The 27837-nt window shown below is 40.6% G+C and overlaps 1 protein-coding gene across 42 annotated transcripts in view; it reads right to left on the bottom strand.

Annotated features, from left to right (window-relative positions):
- Window positions 1-27837, bottom strand: part of EPB41 (erythrocyte membrane protein band 4.1) — a 188075-nt gene that overhangs the window by 63694 nt on the left and 96544 nt on the right. For 37 of the 42 annotated variants that reach the window (XM_073317254.2, XM_073317262.2, XM_073317263.2 and 34 more), the window contains 6 exons: window positions 16439-16916; window positions 12620-12850; window positions 9391-9495; window positions 4645-4687; window positions 2224-2299; window positions 174-392 (listed from right to left, as the gene is read on the bottom strand). In XM_073317254.2, the coding sequence (XP_073173355.1) occupies window positions 174-392; window positions 2224-2299; window positions 4645-4687; window positions 9391-9495; window positions 12620-12850; window positions 16439-16916 (1152 nt within the window). Of the gene's footprint in view, window positions 1-173; window positions 393-2223; window positions 2300-4644; window positions 4688-9390; window positions 9496-12619; window positions 12851-16438; window positions 16917-17178; window positions 17349-27837 lie in introns of those variants that run through there. The other 5 variants (XM_073317261.2, XM_073317288.2, XM_073317273.2 and 2 more) reach the window with 5 other exon arrangements.

The following is a 27837-nucleotide window of genomic DNA, read 5'->3' as shown; positions in this document are numbered from 1 at the left end:
ATTTGTCAACTGAACACTCATCTATGAAACTAACTCTCTCTCTCTCTGTTTGAGGCTCACAAAAGGTATTGATGGCCCTGAAGAGAAAAATAAAAGAACTCAGAATCTGGGAAAATACTAAATGGCTATTATTCTAATTACTCCAGACAAGCTCCCTCAATACCACCACTCACCTGTATGTTTTATGTAGTTCCATGACTTTTTCTTCAAGTTCCTTTGTCTGGTTTGGGGCCAGTTTAAACTCACTGACATAATCTGCGCTATGTAACTCCGGGTCATAATCTCCCAATTCAGACTGGACTGTGTAAGAACTCAGCAGGGCCAGTGTTGCAAAGGAACAAGGCAGACGCCCTGTAACAATGTCATGTCTAAGCTGAAGACACAAATAATACCTACAGGGAAGAAACAGAAGATGTGATTTTAACTGAGAGTGCAATAGAACAGTGGTTCTCAACCAGGGGTCTGGGGCAGGTTTCAGGGGGTCCGCCAAGCAGGGACAGCGTTAGACTCGCTGGGGCCCAGGGCAGACACCCAAAGCGCCATCACATGGGGCTGAAGCCCAGGGCCCTGAGCCCCGCCACACAGGGCTGAAGATGAAGCCTGAGCAATGTAGCTTCGTGGGCACCCTGTGGCCCCAGGCAATTGTGCTGCTTGCCACCCCGTAATGCCAACCCCGGCTTTTATATGCAGAAAACCAGTTGTGGCACAGGTGGGCCATGGAGATTTTATAGCATATTGGGGTGGGCCTTGTTAGGGGGCTTATTCCTTCACCCACTTACTTCCCTGGTCCTTGTCGCATGAACAGAGAACAACAATACCCGAAGTCCAAAGGTGCAAACAATTTGATGTTTATTGGGGTGAACTTCCAGCAAGCATGATTCCAGTTTCCTTCCTTAGTGTCCCCCTTCCCAGCTCTGACACCACAGAGCCTTACCTGTGTCCCTGTTCCCATTTAGCTAAATCTGATTCCAATTTCCCCACCCCCATTCCCTGTTCCCATTTTCACCCCCTCCCCGCACTTCCTGATTGACTGCAGACTATATAGTAAAACTTGAGTTCTGCTTAGCTATATCTTAACCAATCATTTTACTGAAATTTAACTAAACAATCCTAACATATTGTAACATGATTATTTAACCAATTATATCCCACCACCTTAATTAGTTTACATCCAGCAAAATTAATTATACAGCAGACAGAAACAATCACAGAACCAGACAGAGATTATGCAGACAAACAATAGGGAAATGGGGACTACAGTAATAGAACAACAAAGAAATGAGGATTTCACATCCCAGCTATTGATAAGTGAGTTCTTGCCAGACAGGATGCTATCGAACTAAGTTTCCTTTTACATTTTCTAGGCACTTCCCTTTCTCTGGAGGCAATGGGCATTATCAGGACAGGATTGTATTCCTAACAGCCCAATAGCACCTTATTTCAATGGGACTAGTTTGGAATGTGAGGATGTGACCGGTCGCTTCCCAGCTTATGGCTGCCTCTGCTGCTTAGCCAAAAGGCCTGAGCCTAAGCACAGGGCCTCAAACTGTCACAGTAAGAGAAGGCTCTTACATCGGCAGACAGTGATTTTGATTCTTTCTTTTATACCTCTATAATTAGCTATGTGATAATAATACACCTAAATTCTTAGAGTATAGGCCTTTACAGACAGGCCTGAATATCTATATCCTAACAGGCCTCATCAAGAAAAAGGTTGAGAACTCCTGCAACAGAAGACAAAAACCTGGTCACTTTATTTTGAGCTCAAGCTCCTGAGGAAATGAAGAGGAAGCCCACATTTTATGCTGCTAAATGGCATGGAGTGATGTTTGTATTGGCTTATAAGAAAAAAAAAGAGTTAGTGCACCCTTCTCATTCAAAGGATAAGAGCTACACCTGCAGTAGTCTGAAAGAAAGAACGATCCACCCCCTTCAAAATGGTTTTGATAACTGAAATCAGACTTTGTTCAAGGCATTTAAAAGTATGTGTAGGTATGCGCGCGCGCACACACTCTACATAAAAATCTTGCACATACAGCCTTCAAAGCAGACTATGTCTAGTCCTATAGTATTAACTCTAAAATATACTTGAAAACAAAGATTTATAAATAGCTTTTGAGCTTTTACCTGAAAAGCACAATATTATGCACTTCTATTGTACTTTCCACTCTCAGTACTTTACTAACTGATTAGCAAAGTTAAAAGGAAATAATCTGTCTTTACCTCGTTATATCCTCTGTCAGCTGTGCTGGATCTGGTGGATAAAACTTCACATTGAATGTAAAGTTCCAGGGGGCTCCTGTAATTAGAAACATACAAGTTTTGAAAATTTACAACAAAAATGTTCACAATACAGAAGTTTATAAAAATTATGAATATCGAATCTGACTTTAAAAATAAAGCATTCAAATGATACTTTATATTTTAATGCTGCCATTTGAATAATTGATTATAGAATGTAGTTTAAAGAGAAGTGATAAAGTCTCTGATCTGTTTTCATTTACTTAGCTTAAAACATATCTTTTATGGGGAACACGGAACCAGACTATGTGGAGGTGGACATATTCACATGAAAGACATCCCAGATAATATAAGAAGTGTGGAATTCACATGTTTTGGAATCTACTGCTCATTAAATACTTCATACCTCTGTTTGCTTTTTATAGATGTGATAAAGTATGAATAGAGGTCAAACTGTGGTGTGGGTTAATGAATTAGCATTTTACCACCAAAGACTCAGGTTTTAAATCTCTCCTAGGTGAGAAGAAAGAGGTGTTTAGTGGTTAAACATTGGCCCATGCCACACAGCCACCATATAAATTCAGTACAAATGTCTATCTGTAGTCAAGAAACACCCAGGGCTAAAACAGCAAGGGTTTTGCAGGTCAAGACTGAAATGTTTTAGAACAGCTGAATTACAAGGTTTATGTAGACAGTACTTAGCTCTAATTAGTGTCATCAGTCTTACTTCTATGAGTACTACAATTATATTCAAAATGCATGCTCAGCCACTATTCAAATAAATCACATCTAACACGCAAAGATGCAAAACTGTATGTTTATTTTTCAATTTATACAAAAATGAAACCTTTCATAAACTCTCTGGGAGTCATACTGTATTTGAAAATAAAGGTTTTTAAACAAACTGACAAGTGAATTCATTAAAAAGATACAAAATATAATGTTCCAGTACAGGACCTTACAATCATAATTACATTGTATGGACATTAAAACTCACCCCTCCCCTCCTTACTTCAGAGAGTTCAGATACCAAGAAGGGAGTAGCTTTAAAGATTTATTTTTTCAAGTGTTCAGAATGAGGTTACCATTTCCTCTTGGAGGGTATAATCAATTTTGCCCTTAGATAGCTGACCTGAAGGGCAGAGGCATTAAATGCTTCAGTAGGGAATTTCTAAAATTGCTGCAAAAACCTGAGTCAAATATAACGACTTCATTCATCACCCTCTAATTCAATAGTTTAAAATGGTACTTAATTCAGGGAGGCAAGTTTTTCTGATTTTGTTTCTTAAAAGATTTAATAAGTCCCACATGGGGCTGTCACGGGGGAGGATGGAAGAAACCAGACAGACTCCATTTACAGATTTGCTTCTTACCCAATACCATAATTGAATTAAGAGACAAATCCTGCCATTTTCATTGTATGGTGCCAGAAACATTCAAATTATTCATGAATAAGTTTAAGATAACTGTGAGCAACTTTCCATCTATTTTAAGGGGAACACAAACATTCTGGGGTTGTCTGTAGAAAAGTATTGTTCCCTTTTTTAGATCTGAATCTTAATCATGTCATTTTTCCAGTAAGACCATTTAAATGCATCTTAATCAGCTGAGTGAAACAAAGGGTTCCTTTAACTATCATCCTGCTGTAGGTTTTTGAACAGCTAAAGCCGTGCACACAAACAATTGCTTTTGTAGATTATAAAAATAAAAGTGGATGACTGAATGAAGAAGCTTTCCCAATGCTGTTTGTTTATTAACTCCAATGGAGTTTTGCCTCGATTATGCCACACAGAGAACCTCTTCAGTTCATAGCTTTGTTGAAATACCTCTCCTCCTCCCTGTTAACCTACACAGAAATTCACTTTCACTGCAGTGAGAAGTCTTGAGTGTGCGTATTCTTTGAAGAAAATCTGGTCTCTGAAAATGGATCTACATGGACACTGGTCCCTGCACTGAACTGGCCCAATATCAGAAAAGTCACAGTCCATTTCTGCTTATACTGTGAGACATTTATCCTGACACTGTTCAAGCCACTTGTTCAACTCAGCTATCCCATTTGGATGCCTGAGCAGTTCTGAAGAATCCACAGAAGTTTGCCACAACATATACTTTTCTTTTCCCCTTACCAGCAGGCTGAAAGACACTACCTAATTCTGGACTGCACTATGGAGGTACAGCGTTTGTCTGCCTCCTGACAATGTACTGTAGGATAGTCTTCATTGTAACAAAGTGCCACTATTAAGAGTAAAAAGAGGGGGTGCATGCTGTTTGAACTTGTGCTGATCCCTGAAAAACACCCTTCCATGAACTCTAACTGGTTTTTGGCGGTTCTCTGAATTGTAGGCCAAAGCTATAAATACCTACCAGTAAAAAAATAGATCAAGATGAACTCAATCCACTTACCATGAACCTGCTTTTTTATTTCTTTGGCAGAATCCAGCCATGTCTATAAGAGGAGAAAATAGTAAAATTCACACAGTTGACAAGTACTAAAAGAAACACCACAGGAAACAGTACTGTCAATCAGCTAAATAAGCAGCTATCAAATGTGAACTGAACTAGCTTTTGTAATGTGTGTATACCATATATATTATACAATATCCACCCACCCCTATATTACTCTATACTACTACTCAGGCACATGTACAACATCCTAAGTTTCCCCATTTTTCAGCCTGTTCACTCCAGCCTACTATCATCACACCATTCATCCACAGGCAGTTCAAAGTTGAGAGAGGGAAAGGATGGAATGGGATGGGATGAAGGACAGGAGCAGAATTCACATCCGTGACTTTTGTCCCCTTTTGTGGCCAGCTAGTACATATACACTGCATACATGATAAATTAAAATTCCAAAGGACATGAAAGCTCTATATACAAAAAGTTTTATTTATTTGAGCTCCAACAATGGCCTTGAACAATAAAGTGTGAACTTCCAAGGGAAGCCATCTCTCTTTCTGGATCTAAAAGTGCAGAATACGCTGCAGTTTTCTCATTAAAATAAATGCTCTGATGAAATACTGCAACCTACATTTTTCTCAAATTCCAGCATCAGACAGTATAAGCTAGAACTAGCCATTAGGAAGAGAAACGCACAGATCCATAAAGGTTTTAACACTGCTATTTTCTCACAACCCCCCTGCACCTTTCTCCGCATTCTAAGATGTATTGCTCACACTAATTCAGATTTTTAGATAGTAAGTTAAGCTCCTCTATGTGTAGTCCTTAACAAAGACAGCTTTATGTCATATCAATCACTGGAATAAGTGAAGATATTTGCAATGACAGCAAAAGCTTAGCACCTATCATGACAGTTCGGGGTGGGGGTGAGGGAAGGTGATAATCTTTTAAAAAAAAAAAAGGCATAAATTTCTGAGAATTAGCTTGAGGAGATAATATATTTAGACATTTTTATCCAGTTTCCTCAGTTGCCTGTAATTCATCTCCTTTATTTGTATTTTTGGGGAGCAAAGATGTGGTGCAAAACTGATGTCAGTGAAATTATTTTATAGCCCTGCCAATGCTCCTCCTCTAGTCATAACCTGAAATATCTCAGTCTTGAGCCTCTTCTTAGCAGAAGCTATCAGTTGTGAAACACTGTATGAAGACAGTACAATAGTAATAATCATCTTCTAGAGGCTAGAATGAAGCCATCAAATTCATGTTCATGTGACCTAAGCAGAATTTGTAAATCTAGGTCTTCTGGAGGTGAAAAATTAGTATGCCTACCCATTCAGCTCTCTAAGCTTATCTTAAAGGACATTTTACTTTACATGTTTACTGGTACAACTGTGGATAGGTTTAATTAAATTCATTGTTAAAAATATGCTCTCTTCTACTCTTCCAATCTTTACAACTAGTGCTATGAAACCCATGAAAAAGAAGGCACACAGGCCATCTACATAGCATTTTTTGGGGTCTATGGTTTTGTCAGCATAGCAATTGTAAATGTAAGTGCTGATGCTACAAATGTTAGTTTTCTCCAGTGAGAATGGGACAGCCTAGCTGCTGGCTCTAACGCAGCCCGAGTGCAGTCATGCATTCATGGAACTCATCCTGTCTGCCTAATCCAACAGACAATGAGGGTTCAGTAATTAATGATACTCTTATCCGAGGCTGTTTCATGAATCAGTGGAAAACAATTCTCCCTTTCAGACTAGTATAAACTCTAATATAAACTTCTTCAGTGCTAAACAGTCCCTCTATTCACTTTCCCACATTGGAAAAACAGAGGGTGAAAGTGCCCTTCCTTGCGCACATTGTTGGTTTATTTCTGAAAGTAGAGATATTTAGGTATAATATTTTCGTGTATATGTATGTGCGCGCTCGCGCACACACACACACACACACACCCCGTTAAACCCTAGCTATCATTTTGGAAGAGGTTCAGAAGTTGGTTTGTTGAAGACTCTTAAAATCACGTTAGCTGGTAAATCAAATAAATTAGGTGAGGGCTCTTTTTAGAGTACTGCAGTGCTGGAGGGAATTTCAAACTTGGAAGTTTACACTCCATTGAACAGAAATATACATATATAAGGCAATTATCTCAAAACAGCAAAGGGTGGCTGCAAACATTAATAGTTTATTCCAGACTGGGATTAAAATCTATATTGAACAGCTGTGTAACTCTCTCATTCATGTTTTAAGTGACAATAAATCTCTGACACCAAACAATCCTGCTACTGACAGCGTTCTCTCACTCTTTGCAGTCTGTAAGAAATTACAGCAGCAAACTCCAAATCAGACATCAAGCGAGTAAAAAAGCATGTGTACAATTCTGTTTTCAAAGAAGGCAATGCAATTAGCTTTCTTCCACTCCTCCTGTCCCAAACCTAGGGAAGCCCGTTTGACTCAAAAGTGATGGATACAAAGAGAGGAAGACAAAAGGGGAAGTGGTTAGAGAATGATGATCTGGCAATTTTCTTCCCACAACGCAACACACACTGGTTAAAAGACTTAATTTGAACAGCTTGATATTTCTGCCCTTAAAAATATCTAACAATATTTTACATATAGTAGATTCCATTAAGTATGGAGTAAACAATTCCTTACTGCAAGAATGAAATCAAATTCTAAATATAAGAAAATAAAAACAAAAATGAGGCTTCAGCTGTCATGAAAGCCACCAATCTGTTAACTGTCCCAAAGAAGAATCTTTTTTTGTATCTTTTAAAGAATCTTTTAATGAGTTAATTTCTTCATTCCACCAGTTTTTCATAAATTATTCCAATACGTGAAACAGGAAGGTAGCCAGATGAAAAGTCTTTAAGTCCATTTCAAGTCAGACAATTATTTGAAACCAACCCCCAGGTAGGCTTAATTTTTACTAAGCAAGGCTGTGCTTCACTTTTATGTAAGGCAGTCTGATTTGTTAAAGAACACGCTAGCAAGACAATGACGCTGCATAAATCTAAACAAAATCATAAAGTAAAACTGACCAATTTGAGTTTCAGTATGAAGAATTTAACTTATTTTCAGCAAATACATTAGGAATTGCATTGCCTTACTAAATACTTATGCTTTTAGAATTTTCCTTCCCTCCTGTCAGTGACAAGCCCCAGCTTGAAACATTAATCCAGAATGGCCTCCCACCAAGTCCTGTAAATGCTGACAAGAGCTCCAGGGACTTTTTCCAATGATGGTCAGGCCAGCTGGAGCTATTCTCCTGTGATATTTTTCCACTCTAAAGGGAAAAGTGCTCCAAGAAGGCTACACGCTTATTTGGTTGGTTCAACTAATCACAAATAAGTGTGGATGAAAACTGACAGTCTCCATTTAGCATTTTTCTGTAGAAAATCAAATGTAACTCAAAATTTTCTAACTCTATTTCCTGATTACACACAGGACAGGAGTGGAATTTACATATGCAACTCCATGGAAATTATCCAAATAATTCCCTTGTGTGTGCACAGAACACACTGTTAAATCTTCAACCACTTACATTTCTTTCCATTTTTTATAAAGTTGGAACAGCCAGTATTGTATCGCAGAATACTAGGGTGCAGGGAGTAAGTTGTTTCCAGTCATAATATTGATTGACTGGTTCATTCAGATACATATTAGAGGTATACCCATGATAGTGAAGAAGGAAACACTTACCTGATCAATAAAACAAACCTAAGGCTAAAATCACTAAGAGTCTGTCATAACAGTGACAGACAAGTCAGGAAGAGGAGGAAAATGAACACAAGACCCTTCAGAAATTGAGATGTGAGATGGCAATCTACATACACTTGACTCAAATTAACAGCTAAATCAAATATGCTTATTTACCCCCAAAATACAAGACATTGTTTGCTCCTCTTATTGCCTTTAGTAGATACTTGGAATAATTTATGACTGAAGAAATTCTCCCTGAATTCCTTTTGTGCTCAGGTTCTTTCACATCTTAAGTGTCATCTACTCTATCCTATCCACTCTATTCACCATGATTTTGTGAACCACAATTAAAAGAAAAGGAAAAACCCTAATCTCTATGCATCCGATGAAGTGAGCAGTAGCTCACGAAAGCTTATGCTCAAATAAATTGGTTAGTCTCTAAGGTGCCACAAGTCCTCCTTTTCTTTTTGCGAATACAGACTAACACGGCTGTTACTCTGAAACCTAATCTCTCCAACACTTCTTGAATAACTTATATCCTACAGTTCTTCTGTTGTATCTTTGTAATGTAGTCATAAGAAAAAGAAACCAGAACCTAATCTAATCTGTTTTGAATGTGGCTTCAGTTCCTCCAGAACAGATTTTTCCAAATTCATTTCACTCCCCTCCATTAGCAAAGCACATACTGTCCTATTTTATAGTAGCTTCTATTTTATTCACAATATCAGGTTTCAGAGGAGCAGCCGTGTTAGTCTGTATTCGCAAAACGAAAAGGAGGACTTGCGGCACCTTAGAGACTCACCCATTTAAATAAGGTGCCGCAAGTCCTCCTTTTCTTTATTCACAATATCGTTACTCTTACAATTCACACACTATGCCAGTTCTTAGAAAAGGTCTTTCACACATAGGGGGAAAATAAAAATATTGCTAGATGAAGCAAAATTTTTTGGGACGCTACACACTTCTTCCCATTTTGGGGACAAGAACCTATCGAGAAGAGTTTGGGTTTTTTTTTTATTGCACACTGTAGTCCCACAAGCACCTTCTTACCTTGGACGTTGGAGAGTCCCATATGGCCAGTCCAAAGTAGTCTTCTTCCAGAAGATTGAGGTGCTCGCATACTTTTCTAAGCAGATCCTGACCCTTGGCATGTTTCTGCAAATAAGTAACAGGGATTCTATAGTATACATTGCTTTTTGTCTCTCCTCTCCTGGTCCCACCAATAACTCTCCCACTCTGCATAATCACTGAAGAGGGCTGAATTCTTGAGCAAAAGAAAGGGGTGCTGACTGGCTCAGCAATTTATGGCCAAGTATTTCATTTTACAGGGAAGAGCATCAGATAGGAAATTCAAATCCAGCAAACCAGAGTTATTGGGGAAATGTTTAAAATTGATGTTGACTCTGTCCCTGACCACATTGACTGAGCATCCTGAAAGTCATTTTATCTACACATCATCTTACTCATCTCAAAAAATGGATATATAATTATTCCCTACTCAAAAGAGGTGTTGTGTGGCTTAAGTGTTTGTAAAATGCTCCAAGAAGGTACTTACGCTACAATGATAGGTGGCAGTACAAAATGCTAAATTAGCTAGGTTTATCAAGTGGTGACCAGACAGACTTGTGACTGGAAATAGAATTTATTATTCTGACACTGTATTTTGGGACACAACATGATCTAGTGGATTAAGCACAGAACTGGGAGCTAGGAACCTTGGGTTCCAATCCTAGCTGTGCTGCTGACTTCCAATCACAAGCTCCTGGTCTCAGTATTTCCATTTAAAATGAGAATAATATTTATCTGTCTTTAGGATTAATTTAGGTTTTTAAAAAAATGTTCTGAAGTGAAGTGTTATTTAAATACTACACTTTGGGGAGGTTTTTTGTTTGATTTTTATTTAAGCATTCATTACACCACCACTTTCAGAATAAGAATAAGCATAGTAACATAAGAAGCTCTCCAGGAAATAAAAATTATTTCTGACCCACTGTATTTCATTTTAAACCTACTTTAAATGCTACACCATGTTCATTTCAAACTCAACAGAGATTAAAAATTAAATCTAAAAATCTGCCATATGGCAGAGTTCAACAAAATTTCAGACTGGGTCTAATCCACATACACTTGTCCTGACAAATAGATTCTATCAAACATTCTAGAGAAACAATGGACATTTCGATAATTTAAGCTTTAGATGTTTTAACAGAGAGAGAGAGAGAGAACAGCTATAGCCTTAAAACGATTTACAGCTCCAGGGATACAACTGTAATTACAGCTAACAAACTTCAAACTGCTGCAAACAATTTTTAGGCTTCAACTTCATAATTGTCCCAGGCCTTTCCTTAAAAGATCAGCTATTTCTTGTGATCAGATAAGGTTTTTCCCCAACCATGTTCCAGTAACCACTTCTCATCGTCTCTAGGACATAAAACTACATTACCAGAAGCATCCCATGGGATAGCAATGGCAGCAACACTGTTGCACAAACACTGATGCATTGACCTAATTGTACAAGGTCATCTAAGGTAACTGCTTTGCACAAAAAGCCCTAGAAACCTAAACAGGTCACAAATGAGCAACTAGACTTAACCAGTGGGTTCAGGGCTTAACAAGCTCATTATGTCTCAAAGACTAAGTGCCAGATTGTTTACGTGTTGGGCTAGTACTCAGATGCTGAATTAGATTTCCGTTGACTTCTTATTGCTAGGACACTGGGATCATCCTATGAGATAGATACGAAAAACATGTACAGCCAAAAACCTTTCAACTATAGGGGACTGAGCAGAGCTTCTGAAATTGATTTAATAGGGATGCTAAAAGCATTATTTGTTTACTGCCATTTCTATTCTGAATACTGCTAGACATTGTCACTCTACTAGCAATTTTTACATATCCACGTAAAATGGCATGTTGGCCCAACTCATCAGTTTCGTTATCCGGTCTTGAACATTTAAGGACAGGCATTCTGGGACTTGTAGGCCTACCTACGCCCACCAGGCATTGTAAGCTGAGAGCAAGTCCTTTTAGGAAAGAAAGTGGAATAAAAGCCAAGCCACCTTCTCAGTGTAAGACAAGACACAGAGATCTCTACTGGGAAACTTGAAGCAGAACACCGGCAGCTGCTAGGTCTCCCCAGGCAAGGGCAGGGGGAAGAGGAAAAGACTGCCTTGGATCCATGCACCAAGGGGTGAACCCCTTAACCTAAAGGGAGAACTTATGAACCTCTGATACAAGGACAGAAGGTAACCCAGACCACAGTGAGAGGGCTGTAAAGGCTGAAGAGACAGCTTACAGAATCTGCACCAGAAGGGTGAATCAAGCCTGAGCAGATGGTGTAGAAAGGAGAGGCTTCTTGTGTTGGGATGCATTTGTGTCAAGACTGTGTTAAACTACACACAAGGGGAGACAGTTTTGGAATTTGTCATTTTGCACACAGTTCCTCCTAATGGAAAACTAAGGCAACTGCAACACTCTGATGACAGGAATAGAAGCAACCCTTTCACAACCACTAAAACCCAAAATTTGATAATTAAGAATGAGCATTCCGAACCAGGGTTTGGCCTGGTGCCAGTGCTACCATCGCCCTTTGTAAAAATTGTTATAAATAGTGACGTAAGGATTGTGGCTTAGATAAATGATTAGGAAAGACTGGGATGAAATACAACTGATAGTTATATGCCCATTAAGCATGCCTGCTAACTCTTTCAAGGCATAGCTCATATGAGAAGGAAGAATTTGAAGGAACAAAGCAAAAATAAGTATTTTGACAAAGTTTAAGTGGTGATCATCTCATTTTTTTCTCTGGTGATTTGCTGAAACTGTTTCCTGTTATTAGTCAGCAGCAGGAGATCTTAGGTTTCCAAGGTATTCTGGGTGAAAAGCCAGCAAAGCATACAAATCCAGCTGACAAACATTTTCTGGCTCTGATCTGAATATTATTTAGCGTTATAATCAAATCTTAAGAGGATGTAAAATTTATATATCAATCACACTCAAGCCTGGAGTATCAGAAGTAGGGGCAAGTGAAGGAGAAAGCATCAGCAAGTGAGACTACAGCATTTTTAAAGAACCCGCCAAATAGAGATGTTGGATTTTTTTTTCCCCAATGTCCAAGGTGCCCTACATTCTTATCAGATCTTAAATAATTGTTATGGTTTAAGACACAGTCCTACTCCAGTGGAGTTTAACCATTTACTTCACTGGCAGCATCACGCAATTCCGAACCCTCCCCGCTCCCACCCCCATCACCCATCTTAAGAGACTAAATGGCACTTACATCCAAAGCACACTCGTAAACGGTGTCATCCAGCAAGGAAACCTTGCAGTACATATTTCTGTGTCTTCTTACTGATTTCTGGGTGGCTTTTAATTCTTGGCCTGTTTTTGTCTCAGGGCTCTCTATTTTCAACTCTGCCTTGGAACACTCTTCCTGCACTCCGTCTCCTTCCTTAATCTCAAGATCTCTGCTCTCTGGGTCTTGATCTTCTCTCCTGTCCTCCTGAGCAGGCTGAAATCCCACAACACCATATTTATTACTTACATGTTTCAAACAAGTAGTGTCAACACAGCATAAATGTACTGTAGGTGATTTAATCCCATTAGAGATCAAAGTGGGCCACTTCACAGTGGCTCAGCAACTTAGAGTTTTTCTCTGGTGCTGTATCTTGTGCTCTAAAGTCTACAGTTTCTTTTTCTAAACTGAATTGCTAGCCCTTCTCATTGAAGATCATTTAAATGTAAACCAATGCAGTGATGTCTGCCCAAGTCTGCAAAGAATCTGAAACAACAGCTCAGATGTCAACTGATATTTATTCAGTTCAAGTGCATGTTAATTCTGAAGTCTAATGAAAATTTAAATTAGTCTCATTAGTTATTAGTTTATCAAAGCATGTCAGAAGGGACAGGGTTGAGATTATATTATGAAGACCTGTTCAATCTACTGTTAGCGGCATCTCATTTTAGATTGGAGACTCATTTTTCCAATCTGACCCCTCAATCTTGCAGGCAAAATGCTCAGCTAATCCATAAAAACCAAGCGATTTCCTAGAATTGTTTCATTGTAAAACAGTCCTTTCTACATTTCCATTAGAGCCCTGAGAAAGTGTCTCGGTTTTCATCACAATAAACCTACCCACATAATGCAGAATTTAATTTTGGGATCCAACGTGCTAATCAGTCTTCCTGTGTTATGAGTGATAGTAAAAATGGAAGACTGCCTTCATGCTATTGTGCCAATGCATGCTTTAGTATCTGCAATTATTTAAATTAGACCGACGTTCACAGACGGCTGCTTTCTGCTATGACAGAGATAGGATAATCAGAAAGCAGAGAATCGGATGGATTTGGACACACATGCTGACTCAGAGGCTTTACAACAGGACACTTCACATAAACGGTTTCACACTAGAAATATCTGTTAAGAGTCAGGATTTAAAAGGACATTAATACTAATTTTACACATTATAGTCAAAATTAACTTATATGCACTGAAGGTTTGTGCGGCTTGTTTTTGCACAAGTTCACATATACTCAGTGTATCAAATGCCTACAATTTTATTGCAAACCTCACTCATAGTATTTGTTTCGCTTAAAGGCCCAGCTCCTGGAGTCAAATGGTTAGATAAAAATCTCAGTTCATATTTTCAAGCTTTTCTCTGCAAATATGAGGGATAGAAATTTTTTTTAAACTAAAGCAGAGTGTATTGTAAAGACTCAGAAACCAAAAGGCAAATAAGACTCCCCACAATTATTATTTTTTAATGTCATGATTTTTGGGAGCCTAACTCATGATTTCTGAATGTTTGGTTCAGCAATGCTATACAATTTAAAGTGGAAATTGCTCAAAGTCCTCAAGTCAAAAGAAACTACAGTAACTCCTTGTTTAACGTTGTAGTTATGTTCCTGAAAAATGCTACTTTAAGCGAAACCAATTTCCCCGTAAGAATTAATGTAAATGGGGGGGTTAGGTTCCAGGGAAATTTTTTTCGCCAAAAAAGGCTACACACACACACACACAGTATAAGTTTTAAACAAACAATTTAATACTGTACACACCAGTGATGATTGTGAAGCATGATTGAGGTGGTGGAGTCAGAGGGTGGGATATTTCCCAGGGAATGCCTTACTGCTAAATGATGAATTACCACTCGGTGAGCCCTCAAGGGTTAACACATTGTTGTTTAATGTAGCCTCACACTCCACAAAGCAGCACGAATGGAGGCAGAGTGTGACAGAGAGACACACCATGTGTGTGAGAGAGACGCACACTGCCCCTTTAAGTATGCTGATCGGACTCTAAATACACTGCCTTTTTAAGTAGATCAGCAAGTTGAGACAGCAGCAGCTGCCAGCAAGCTCCCTCCATCCTGACCAGTGTCTCCCCCACACTGCCCTGTGGAGGTGAGGTACAGCAGTGGGGGATGGGCGGACACCCTGAAATTAGCACTCCTCTTCCCCTAACCTCTGCACAGCAAGCAGGAGTCTCCCGGGAGCAGCTCCAAGGCAGAGGGCAGGAGCAGCACATGGCAGTGGGCGGGGAGGTACAGCTGAACTGCCTGGCAGTTGATAGCCTGCTGGGCAGCTGCCGCATAGGGAACTTACGGGAGCTGATAAGGGGGCTGGTTCCAAGGCCCCACCAGCTAGTTCCAATGGACTGCTCTTCCTGCAAGCAGTGGACAAAGCAGGAGGCTTCCAAACGTTCTAAGGGAGCACTGCACAACTTTAAACGAGCATGTTCTCTAATTGATCAGCAATGTAACAACAAAACGTTAACCGGGATGACGTTAAGTAAGAAGTTACAGTAGCTATAAGCTTCCTATTTACACCACTGACAAGCAGCACTAGTCTGTCCACTTGACAAGTGCTTCTCAAGCTCTCTGATGTGGGGGACTGGCAATTTTTTTTCCCAAAGTGCGCACAGACCGGCAGCCGATGGCTTGTGGACTCGCACCAGTCTGCGGACCACCACTCTGAGTAGCACCGCACTAGATCACACTGCCTCCAGCACATTGGGCTGGGAACTAAGGGAACTGGATTCTATTCCCAGCTCTATATACAATTGTTTGGGCAAGATACCCAGGCTAAATTATTCAGAAACAGCCATCAACTTTAGGTGTTCAACTCGAAACAACCTGGACCTGACTCTTTCAAATGCTGAGCAACCACAATGCCAGCTGAACTCGAGTTGCAGATACTTAGCACTTCTGGCAGGAAAGAAAAAGAAAGAAGCCCATTGTATTTCAAGTCCAGTAGCCAAGAGGTGATGTACCTAAAACTACAGGCCACTTTTGAACATTTGGCTATTAACATTCTGTGCTTCAGTTTCCTATCAGTAAAATGGAGATAATACCTACCTTTTAAAGCTCCGAGGTCTATGCATTTAAGGCTAGGATTTTTAAGGCGCCTAAGGGAACCACAAAATGACTAGTAGTTGGACACAAAGTCCTTAGGCTCCCTTTAAATCCCCAGTCTATATGCTCCAAGTGATTAATAAAAGTATGTGTGGGGCCACAGAAAAAACAGGGCCTACCACACTGGTGGGAGAGGGTGTAAACTGAACTAAGGTCCATGAGGTTCTGAACTGTCACTTGTGTTGCTTGCACTTAAGTCTGTTTTGAGGTTTGTTTTCTGCTGAACACAGATGTAATTTCCATGATGTGTTTTCTATTGACTTTTCTTCTATCCATATTGTACATATCAGAATATTTAAAAATGAGCACTAAAAGTAACTTTCAGAAGGATGTACTCTGAGTTTAATCCCAACTGACAAATTTTCTTGCCTCAGAGGAATATTTTCTTTAAGTGTTTTAGGAGTTTTTGTTAGTGTTTATATAATGCTTTGAAGATTAAACATATTATGATTAAAACAGTAGGAATAAAGTAAGAGCAGGAAGTGTCAGATGTAGCATAATGTCTGTCAAATACTAGAAGTTCCAAAAAAATTTTTTTCAGAATCTTGTGGGTTCTCATTGATCAAATCTAACATAGGAGGATTACAAACCTCTATTCCTTACTTAACCTGACAAATAATCCTGACTACATGAGCTAGCTGATTAGGAAGCCAAACAGAATCCAAATCAACTTTGTTTTTGTTTACCTGTGTTTCTGCGCTGCTTAGTGAATGAAGATCTAAAGATGGGTCAGTCCTGAGTTCAGGTTCAGGGGCTGCTATTGGGGCCTTCAGCAGGATTTCTTCATTAGGACTGGCTCCTAGATCTGTCTCTTTCTGACCTCCTTCACCTTTCTCTTGTGGAATCTCCACTTCTTTGCCTTCTTCTTCAGAAACCTGAGACTTGGGCCTTTTGAGAAATGATGAAAATAGGCGTGACAGGCCCCGACTCTCAGAAGTGCAGCGCTCTTTGTTCTTACTCTGGTCTTCGTGTGTGGGGGTATCACCGTTGGATGCCTTCTGTTTCTGTCCCGTTTGATTATGCCCCTCAGATGCCTGTTCGGAAGCCTCCTCCAAAGAAGCCTCTTGCTTCTGTGTTTCAGCAGCTTCCTCCTCCTCTTTTTGCTGCTGCTGCTTAGGATTCTCGGTCTCAGCCACTAGACTCTTCTCTGTTGTCATGATGAAACTGTAACAGAGATTTTAAAAAGTAAACAAGAATATTTCTTCAGTGTTTACACATGCATTTAGCCATTGTAAATCAAATAACGAGCGCTCCAAGCACCACTTCCTGACAGCTGCTCTCTCTGGTCTGTGGCCTACTGAGCATTATTTACAAAGCAATCTATCACTGACAAATCACACTCGATGTAAAACTAGACTTGGCTTAGTTTACTTTTTGCAAAAAAGAAAAAAAATAGAGACATCTTCATCCATGTCTGCTCACACACCTTTGACTGTGAGGATTATACTAACAAATGTGTTCCAGGTCCATGAGCAATTCTGCTCAACTCTGGTACTGCAAGTGCTCCTTAGCGCTTCCTTTCCGCAGTATTTACAATGCATCACAGTTAAAATGGCAGCTGTCTTGCCTATTCAAAATAGTCAATGAGAGGTATTTCTAGTGTGACAACTGCAGAAGACAAACAAAAGCAATAATGAGGTTTCTAGAAATAAAAGTGCACTTCCCTTAGCATTTCTAGCTTTACACTTCTTTCAAGTCTTCTTTTTCACCCTCCAGTAAAACTTTGTGCCTGTGCCATTTTGTGGGAAGGGAGTAGAGGAAACCGACATGTAACTAGACAAGCCTCTTAGTAACATCCTATACAAAAATTCTGTGGCAGCCGTATCTCGCTTCCTGAGATACATAACTGAAAAAATGGTGTAAACAGGAAGTTTCAGAAGAAAAACCTCCCAAAGATACACCACTTACAAGCAACAACACTCTTCAAAAGATCAAAAGTTTTACTACAACAACAAATTTCAGGTCCTACCAAAAATAAGTGTCCCTGTGACAGACTAAAGAATCTATAAATATTAAATTTAAGAAGTAATAATACATAAACACAGTAAAGCTAATGTACTCAATGCTTTTTTTGCCTCTGTCTTCATGAACAAGGTCAGCTCCCAGACTACTGCACTGGGCGGCACAGCATGGGGAGGAGGTGACCAGCACTCTGTGGAGAAGGAAGTGGTTCGGGACTATTTAAAAAAGCTGGACGAGCACAAGTCCATGGGGCCGGATGCGCTGCATCCAAGACTGCTAAAGGAGTTGGCGGATGTGATTGCAGAGCCATTGGCCATTATCTTTGAAAACTCATGCCGATACGGGGAGGTCTCGGACGACTGGAAAAAGGCTAATGTAGTGCCCATCTTTAAAAAAGGGAAGAAGGAGGATCCTGGGAACTACAGGCCAGTCAGCCTCACCTCCGTCCCTGGAAAAATCATGGAGCAGGTCCTCAAGGAATCAATTCTGAAGCACTTAGAGGAGAGGAAAGTGATCAGGAACAGTCAGCATGGATTCACCAAGGGAAAGTCATGCCTGACTAATCTAATTGCCTTCTATGATGAGATAACTGGTTCTGTGGATGAGGGGAAAGCAGTGGACATGTTATTCCTTGACTTTAGCAAAGCTTTTGCCACCGTTTCCCACATATTCTTGCCAGCAAGTTAAAGAAGGATGGGCTGGATGAATGGACTATAAGGTGGATAGAAAGCTGGCTAGATTGTCGGGCTCAACGGGTAGTGATCAATGGCTCCATGTCTAGTTGGTAGCCGGTATCAAATGGAGTGCCCCAAGGGTCGGTCCTGGAGCCGGTTTTGTTCAATATCTTCATAAATGATCTGGAGGATGGTGTGGATTGCACCCTCAGCAAGTTTGCAGATGACACTAAACTGGGAGGAGAGGTAGATACGCTGGAGGGTAGAGATAGGATTCAGAGGGCCCTAGACAAATTAGAGGATTGGGCCAAAAGAAATCTGATGAGGTTCAACAAGGACAAGTGCAGAGTCCTGCACTTAAGATGGAAGAATCTCATGCATCTCTACAGACTAGGGACCGAATGGCTCGGCAGCAGTTCTGCAGAAAAGGACCTAGGGGTGACAGTGGACGAGAAGCTGGCTATGAGTCAACAGTGTGCCCTTGTGGCCAAGAAGGCCAATGGCATTTTGGGATGTATACGTAGGGGCACTGCCAGCAGATCAAGGGATGTGATCATTCCCCTCTATTCAACATTGGTGAGGCGTCATCTGGAGTACTGTGTCCAGTTTTGGGCCCCACACTACTAGAAGGATGTGGAAAAATTGAAAAGAGTCCAGCGGAGGGCAACAAAAATGATTAGGGGACTGGAACACATGATTTATGAGGAGAGGCGGGAACTGGGATTGTTTAGTCTGCGGAAGAGAAGAATGAGGGGGGATTTGATAGCTGCTTTCAACTACCTGAAAGGGGTTCCAAAGTAGATGGATCTAGACTCTTCTCAGTGGTAGCAGATGACAGGACAAGGAGTAATGGTCTCAAGTTGCAGTGGGGGAGGTTTAGGTTGGATATTAGGAAAAACTTTCACTAGGAGGGTGGTGAAACACTGGAATGCGTTACCTAGGGAAGTGGTAGAATCTCCTTCCTTAGATATTTTTAAGGTCAGGCTTGACAAAGCCCTGGCTGGGATGATTTAGTTGGGGATTGGTCCTGCTTTGAGCAGGGGGTTGGACTAGATGACCTCCTCAGGTCCCTTCCAACCCTGATATTCTATGATTCTAAAATAATCCCCTTCATTTCCTCTATGAACCTAGACTGATTATTGCATTACTATACAGAAGTATTCAGAATGGTGCCTATTGAGGCCAAGTTTAAAATATACCTATTTCAAGTAAATAACTTTGCCTTTAAGCAATTTGGTTTTAGTAAACTGAGCTGCTGAAATCTATGGAATTTGGCATTTATAAAATGATACTTGCACAGCATAGGCCAAAAAAAAAAAAAAGTCTCAAATTTAAACTGCAAATGCTTTCTCAAATGTATTTATCCCGCTAATGGACAGCAGGGTTTTTTTGGAGACCATTTTACTAATCTGATGCCATGTTTACTTCAGCTTGGCTGTTGACACAAAGAGATGGAAATCACATGAAGAGCGTATCTATTTAAAGTATAAAGAGGACCTGAAATAATCATGCTTTAAAGGAGATAGAACTAATCTTTGAGAGTTGCATCACATGCATCTGCAGTAACAAATTACCATTGCTTACACAGGGGCAAACGTCTGTTTCAATCCCTTCTAGCCCAAACCTAAGTAGAAACATCTATTTAAAGTTCTCGTTTAGAATTAAGAAACATTCAAGACATCACCCATTTAGGCATTACCACATTTAACATTCAAAACTTTTTTTTCCAAATTAAAAAATGTAAATGTTCATTTTCCCCACAGTAATCAAAATACTTCAGATTTTTAAAAAAATGTTTTTGAAGTTTTTGGCCATAGATACAACCACCACTTAATACTGATTGTCCTAAAAATATTGCAGCTCTGTACAATACATATCTACTGTTCCAAACAGCTGAGATAGAGTAGTGTAACTACTGCAAGTCACTTATACAAAGCCCATTTTAAAATTTGTTTCTAAGAGGTCACCATTATTTAAACACTGGTATGCTGGGCGTTCTTTTCCTCTGAGAATGTGTTGCTCATGAAAGGTGCCCTGGATGGGAAAGTCCTCTACTGCGAGCAAACAGGTACAAGCAGAAATTCAAGTTTCCCTCATCATCCCTCCAATACAAGATACCTCAGCCCTGACCTGAAGGGACTATCTCTGGGGAATCATAGAATATCAGAGTTGGAAGGGACCTCGGGAGGTCATCTAGTCCAACCCCCCTTGCTCAATGCAGGACCAATCCCCAACTAAATCATCCCAACCAGGGCTTTGTCAAGCCTGACCTTAAAAACCTCTAAGGAAGGAGACCCCACCACCTCCATAGGTAACGCATTCCAGTGTTTCATCACCCTCCTAGTGAAAAAGTTTTCCCTAATATCCAACCTAAACCTCCCCCACTGCAACTTGAGACCATTGCTCCTTGTTCTGTTATCTGCTACCGCCAAAAACAGTTTAGATCCATCCTCTTTGGAACCCCCTTTCAGGTAGCTGAAAGCAGCTATCAAATCCCCCCTCATTCTTCTCTTCCGCAGACTAAATAATCCCAATTCCCTCAGCCTCTCCTCATAAATCATGTGTTCCAGTCCCCTAATCATTTTTGTTGCCCTCCGCTGGACTCTTTCCAATTTTTCCACATCCTTCTTGTAGCGTGGGGCCCAAAACTGGACACAGTACTCCACATGAGACCTCACCAATGTCGAACAGAGGGGAACGATCACATCCCTCAATCTGCTGGCAATGCCCCTACTTATACAGCCCAAAATGCCATTGGCCTTCTTGGCAACAAGGGCACACTGTTGACTCATAGCCAGCTTCTCGTCCACTGTCACCCCTAGGTCCTTTTCCACAGAACTGCTGCCGAGCCATTCGGTCCCTAGTCTGTAGAGGTGCATGGGATTCTTCCATCCTAAGTGCAGGACTCTGCACTTGTCCTTGTTGAACCGCATCAGATTTCTTTTGGCCCAATCCTCCAATTTGTCTAGGGTCCTCTGAATCCTACCCCTACCCTCCAGCGTATCTACCTCTCCTCCCAGTTTAGTGTCATCCGCAAACTTGTTGAGGGTGCAATCCATGACATCTCCAGATCATTAATGAAAATATTGAACAAAACCGGCTCCAGGACAGATCCTTGGGGCACTCCGCTTGATACCGGCTGCCAACTAGACATGGAGCCATTGATCACTACCCGTTGAGCCCGACAATCTAGCCAGCTTTCTATCCACCTTATAGTCCATTCATCCAGCCCATCCTTCTTTAACTTGCTGGCAAGAATACTGTGGGAGACCGTGGCAAAAGCTTTGCTAAAGTCAAGGAACAACACGTCCACCGCTTTCCCCTCATCCACAGAGCCAGTTATCTCGTCATAGAAGGCAATTAGATTAGTCAGGCATGACTTTCGCTTGGTGAATCCATGCTGACTGTTCCTGATCACTTTCCTCTCCTCTAAGTGCTTCAGAATTGATTCCTTGAGGACCTGCTCCATGATTTTTCCAGGGACGGAGGTGAGGCTGACTGGCCTGTAGTTCCCAGGATCCTCCTTCTTCCCTTTTTTAAAGATGGGCACTACATTAGCCTTTTTCCAGTCGTCCGAGACTTCCCCCGATCGCCATGAGTTTTCAAAAATAATGGCCAATGGCTCTGCAATCACAGCCGCCAACTCCTTTAGCACTCTCGGATGCAGCATATCCGGCTCCATGGACTTGTGCTCGTCCAGCTTTTTTAAATAGTCCCGAACCACTTCCTTCTCCACAGAGTGCTGGTCACCTCCTCCCCATGCTGTGCCGTCCAGTGCAGTAGTCTGGGAGCTGACCTTGTTCATGAAGACAGAGGCAAAAAAAGCATTGAGTACATTAGCTTTTTCCACATCCTCTGTCACTAGGTTGCCTCCCTCATTCAGTAAGGGGCCCACACTTTCCTTGACTTTCTTCTTGTTGCTAACATACCTGAAGAAACGCTTGTTACTCTTAACATCTCTTGCTAGCTGCAACTCCAGGTGTGATTTGGCCTTCCTGATTTCACTCCTGCATGCTCGAGCAATATTTTTATACTCTTCCCTGGTCATTTGTCCAAGCTTCCACTTCTTGTAAGTTTCTTTTTTGTGTTTACGATCAGCAAGGATTTCACTGTTAAGCCAAGCTGGTCTCCTGCCATATTTACTATTCTTTTTACACATCGGGATGGTTTGTCCCTGTAACCTCAATAAGGATTCTTTAAAATACAGCCAGCTCTCCTGGATTCCTTTCCCCCTCATGTTATTCTCCCAGGGGATCCTGCCCATCAGTTCCCTGGATGGAGAAGTGTAGTTCCATAGTCCTTGTCCTTTTAAATGAGACTGCAAATCAAGTGGTCACTCGTGCTGGAGGATTCTGCCATGTGAACACCTGTGTAGTAACAGGTGGACTGAGACTCTCCAAAATCCTCACTGAACTTATTTTACATTGACCAGTGAGCTACCACCACATGTTGCTGTTCGCCTAAGATGAATTTGAACCAGCAATCCATAATAAGTGACAGGCTCCATATCCTATTGCAATCCCCTGAGTCAGATGTTAAACATTTTCATGAAGTGGATCATATTCTAATAGTGCCTTGTGGATACCTATCCTTCTCTCCCATTGGCCACTGATGGACCATCTCCTGCCCCACCAGCAATCTAATACCACCACCATGGCAATTACGGCAATTTCTCACGTGGGAAAGTGAAGTATATAACATTTTTAACTTCCTTTAATGTGATTCAGCAGCTGGAAACAAGGTGCAGCCATGGACCATCAGAAAGTGCTTGCTTGGGGGAAAACACAGTTTGGGAATGCCTGCACTGAGCCATCTAGTCCATTCAATGGAGGTTTGGTTTGCTTTGCTTTGCAGCAGGCTCCAGGAATCAAGACAGTTTTCCCCATTCACCCATAAGAGTGCATCAAGGGAGCGCCCCCAACAGCAGACTAGACAAGATTTAACTTTTCACCATCATTTCAGGCTGGTTTTAAAAATGTTCACAAGATTACATTTCAAGAAGTCTGAATCCATGAATAGTTGCTTCTCTGTCTCCTTTCCACCCCACTCTCTTAAAATCTCCCACCACACATTACCTACATTGAAGCTTAATGCTGTATTTAAATTTTACTTATTCCATAATTTAGTGTTCTTAACTAGGCAATTAAAATATAAAATCAGTGCTAAGCATAGCCATACAGAAAACCTCACGTGTGCACAAGTACACGTGCCAATGCCTTTTGCTGTGTTAGTTTTGAAAAGCCCCCTTAAATATGTTCAAAGGAGGAAATGATAAATAGAAGAATGAGGCAAGGACAGCAGAATTAGAGATTTGTGATTATTTGTATCTGACCCCTTTGCACCTCCCTGTCATCCTGGAACAGCATGGTAAGCATGTCCTTTCATATCTAATGTTTGTTTCAAATAACGTAGTAATTTCCATCTGCACTGTTCTCCTTGTTCTTTCCAACTGGCAGGGTAAATACAGCACAAGACTGTTTAAAAAAAAAGCATGGTTAAACTATGGACAGTGAAAATGACATTGGAGTTCCACATTTATTGATTCAAATGTCTATCATAGCTCAGATTTCTGCAGTTTACAAAGAGGAGGATACTGTTTAGCTTTCCAATGATCAGCCCTGCAAAAAGCCTGGAATCTGAAAGTCAAGTGTGGGTTATCTCCCCACCGGCAATAAATATTGCGCAGCTATAACCTACTGTTATTTCCTTTCAGAGGTTAAGTGTGTGCTAGTGGGACCGAACTGTGTCCCTGTGAGATGTTACCACACTTGCTGTTAGTGGAAGCACAGTGGTATGAAAGAGACAGGACATTGTCTGCTAGCCTGCTCCCCCGCCTTAGCCTTTGGAACTCATCTGCTCACCATATCCTACGAGACACTTTTGTTAGCTTCCAGGATGCACTACAAAGCCCATTTTCTCTTCTCTCACCTGTAAAGTGATTTGGTATAGCTAGCAAGAGACACTCTAGTGGGAATTCCATGGTGAGGTTAATTTGTAATATTTGTTGTTGTTGCTAAAGTTATCTGATTTTAGGGTAACTTACAGGTCTGTTGAATTAATGCATTTTTAAAAGATTGTTACGGGTCCAGACAGAACACCAGGGACCCTCTTCAAGCAGTAAAAATCCAATAAAGTTAGAGCCAAATGGCACAACCTACTTGCAAGAGAGTATGTGAAGTGAGGTATTGAATAATGTAGATCAGAGGATAAATTTTAATGCAACTCATGTATACGTAAAAGGAGAGGTTAGTAGGATTTTTTTTAAAAAAAATAGATCTAGTATTCTGTAGCTTGATAGAGGATTTGGCAGGGGAAAATGGACAACGAAACCTCAGCAGCAGCAACATAAAACTGGCAATACTTATCTTCATCAGCCATTCCTACTCTCTTGCTGGGGGAAGCGGCAAAAATTACCTATCCATGTGTTTCAGTCTGGGTCACTATGTGCAGCAAAACAAGCAAGGCATGATGAGAGAGAGGTAAAAGCAAATACACATGGGGCCTACGATACCCACACTGTACTCTTGAACCCCAACTGAGTCAAGTCTATTCCTCTACAATTTTTGTAATGATACCTGCCTAAAACAGTTGTCTTTCAAATCTTTTAAGTCTTGTCAAATCAATACAAAATTCCACCCACAAATGCACATTGGAAGCAACACTAACAGGGGTGGAGAAAAATCAGAGTTAATGTTGTTAGTCCATCTTTAACAGCTATAAAACTAGATATTATGACAGGAGTTGCCAGGCAAGAATTAGTGTTTAACCAGTTCAATGTTGCCCATAACCCTTGATACCCTGTACAAAACCATGCACTTCCACGAATGGCCAACTCACTGGGTACATCCCCAGGGGGAGTTGGTGTTTAGTTGCAATGCTGACACTCCTGTATAATACAGAATGAGCATACGGCACAGATGAATCCATATTCAGTAGTGAAGGGGTTAATTATGAGTCATGTTTTGGTCTGGCTGCCAAAACAATGTGCTTTGTAGCTACTTCCCATTGATTTCATTTAGAAAAAATAAACTGGCAAGAATTGTTAGGATAAAGGAATAAGCCCTCTAACAAGAATCACTTTCAAAACATTATCCATTCAAAATTCCCTCCTATCTAAAGTTAAATGTAAGGCTCTGGAAGCTCAGAATAGAGATAGTAGGCCTGTAAGAGAAACTTTTGTTATTAAGTGAAGTAAACAGGATAACTCCCCAATAATAGACACTTCCTCTCTGAGCAAACTAATATTAAAGTCTCTGGACCCAGAACAACAAAGTCTGTTTACTGGGTTGATTTCAGCAAGGGACAGTCCTTGTAGTTGCAGACCATGTTGTTTTCCAACACTGAAAGGTGGGTCTTGCTTTAGATGAGCAAACGTCTCCAAGTCTTTCCTTTGTCCCCCAGGAATTACATTGCACCTCTGCTTTTCTCAGGGACAGCCCAGTGATCTGATCCAAATGTACTTCACAAAACTAGGGATGTGGAGATAGGACGTACAAGTATTGCCTCTCCCTGCCTTCCCAATAAAGATTTAATAGAGTCAGTTAGCCGCCAACAATAATAATTCACTAAGTGCAGTCAAATATTTTGTTACAGGGTCCCTGATGCACTCACTGTCTGTCACTCTGCTTGGACTCACTAATTATATTCTCTCTCTGAAGTTTTACATTCAGAATTCATTTTTATGGTTTCAACTGAAAGCGTAAGAACACAAGGCCCTGTCTTGTAAGGCGAAATAAAATTAAGAAGATTGAACATATATTATTTAAAATACACCTCTTAAACTTTCATTATAAAGGAGGCATTTCTAAATAGTATTTTGTTTTCCAGTGGAACCTTCATAGCACAGCTATGAAAGAGCAACAGTTTTTTGTTTTGTTTTTTTACACAGCTATTTTGTTAAACACTTAGGAAGACACTATTAGTAAGATACTCCCATACTTTCCCGATTTGGAGATTTATATATATTTAAAAAAAAAAAACATTTTGAAATGCAGACAAAGTTTTCATTCATATCTCCACCACCACCAAACACTCTCTCTCAGATCCTGCAGCTCATTTAGATGTCATCTTATTATTCTTAACTTCTGGAACACATAGGCACCGGCTGTATAGATGAGGTTCATGCCATTCTGGAGATGAGAGTTCTTTTTAACAATTCCATTTTAAAGTTACATTCTATTCTATTCTATTCAAGTGCTTATCCTGGTCTCATCATCATAACACCAGAGCACCTTTCAGTAGTGCATTAAGCAACATGACTAATGTCTGTGACATGTGGTTAGCATCTTCTCTCATCCTCTCCCCAGGAGAAAAGCGTGTATACACTGTAGCATTTTGTTTTGGTAGGTTGGCTGGTTGTTTAGATTATTTATTAAAAGGTATGCTGCTGTGTGTTTGTTAAAAGTCAAAATCAACAAAGCATGCCTTCCAGTTGGAAGGGAAGGCGTAAGATTTGTTATGGTCCTTAGCTCCTGTAGATGTCTGTTCCACAGCATCAAATCAGTCCTCCAGAAATCTCTGTCTCCGGCACAGACAAGCTTTACCTTGACAGTAGAAAGTTCCATTATAACTGAGGAGCAGAGCTGAGCACAGTGGTCAGCATCCCAAAGCTTTAGGTGATCTTTTATATATGCTGGATCCAGGCCATTGAGCACCTTGAAAATAAGGATCAAGATTTGAACTTGCCTCCGTAGTCTATAAGAAGTCAGCATAGACAGCAGAGGACAGGTTTAATGTGGTCATGGTAGCCTGTATTGCTGAAGAGGCATGCAGCATTCTGTAGTAGACAGAATTTCACAGGACTGATGATTTCAGGCCCAGGTACACACAATGTCAGTATTATGCAAATGACAAATATTTCAGAAGCTACAATAAAGTGTTTTTTTAATATAAGAGAAAATAGAACTGCAAAACTGAGCTTGAATATGCTAACTCCTAAAAAAGACTGCTGTTAGCGATCCAATGAATCCTCACCACCCTCTACAGAGATTACATCCTCACCTTCTGTCAGGGTTCTTTCCCCACTCTGAACGCTAGGGTACAGATGTGGGGACCCGCATGAAAGACCCCCTAGGCTCATTCTTACCAGCTTAGGTTAAAAACTTCCCCAAGGTACAAACTTTGCCTTGTCCTTGAACAGTATGCTGCCACCACCAAGCGTTTTAAACAAAGAACAGGGAAAGAGACCACTTGGAGATGTCTTCCCCCAAAATATTCCCCCAAGCCCTACACACCCCCTTTCCTGGGGAGGCTTGAGAATAATATCCTAACCAATTTGTTACAAAATCATCAAAGACCCAAACCCCTGGATCTTGGAACAATGGGAAAATCAGTCAGGTTCTTAAAAGAAGGATTTTATTTAAAAAAAAAAAAAAAAAGGTAAAAATCATCTCTGTAAAATCAGGATGGAAAATACTTTACAGGGTATTCAGATTCAAAACACAGAGGAT

The sequence above is a fragment of the Lepidochelys kempii genome, chromosome 19, assembly GCF_965140285.1.
Source record: "Lepidochelys kempii isolate rLepKem1 chromosome 19, rLepKem1.hap1, whole genome shotgun sequence".
Taxonomy (NCBI): domain Eukaryota; kingdom Metazoa; phylum Chordata; order Testudines; family Cheloniidae; genus Lepidochelys; species Lepidochelys kempii.
The sequence above is the reverse complement of the archived record's forward strand: the minus strand, read 5'-3'. Positions and strand labels throughout refer to the sequence as shown.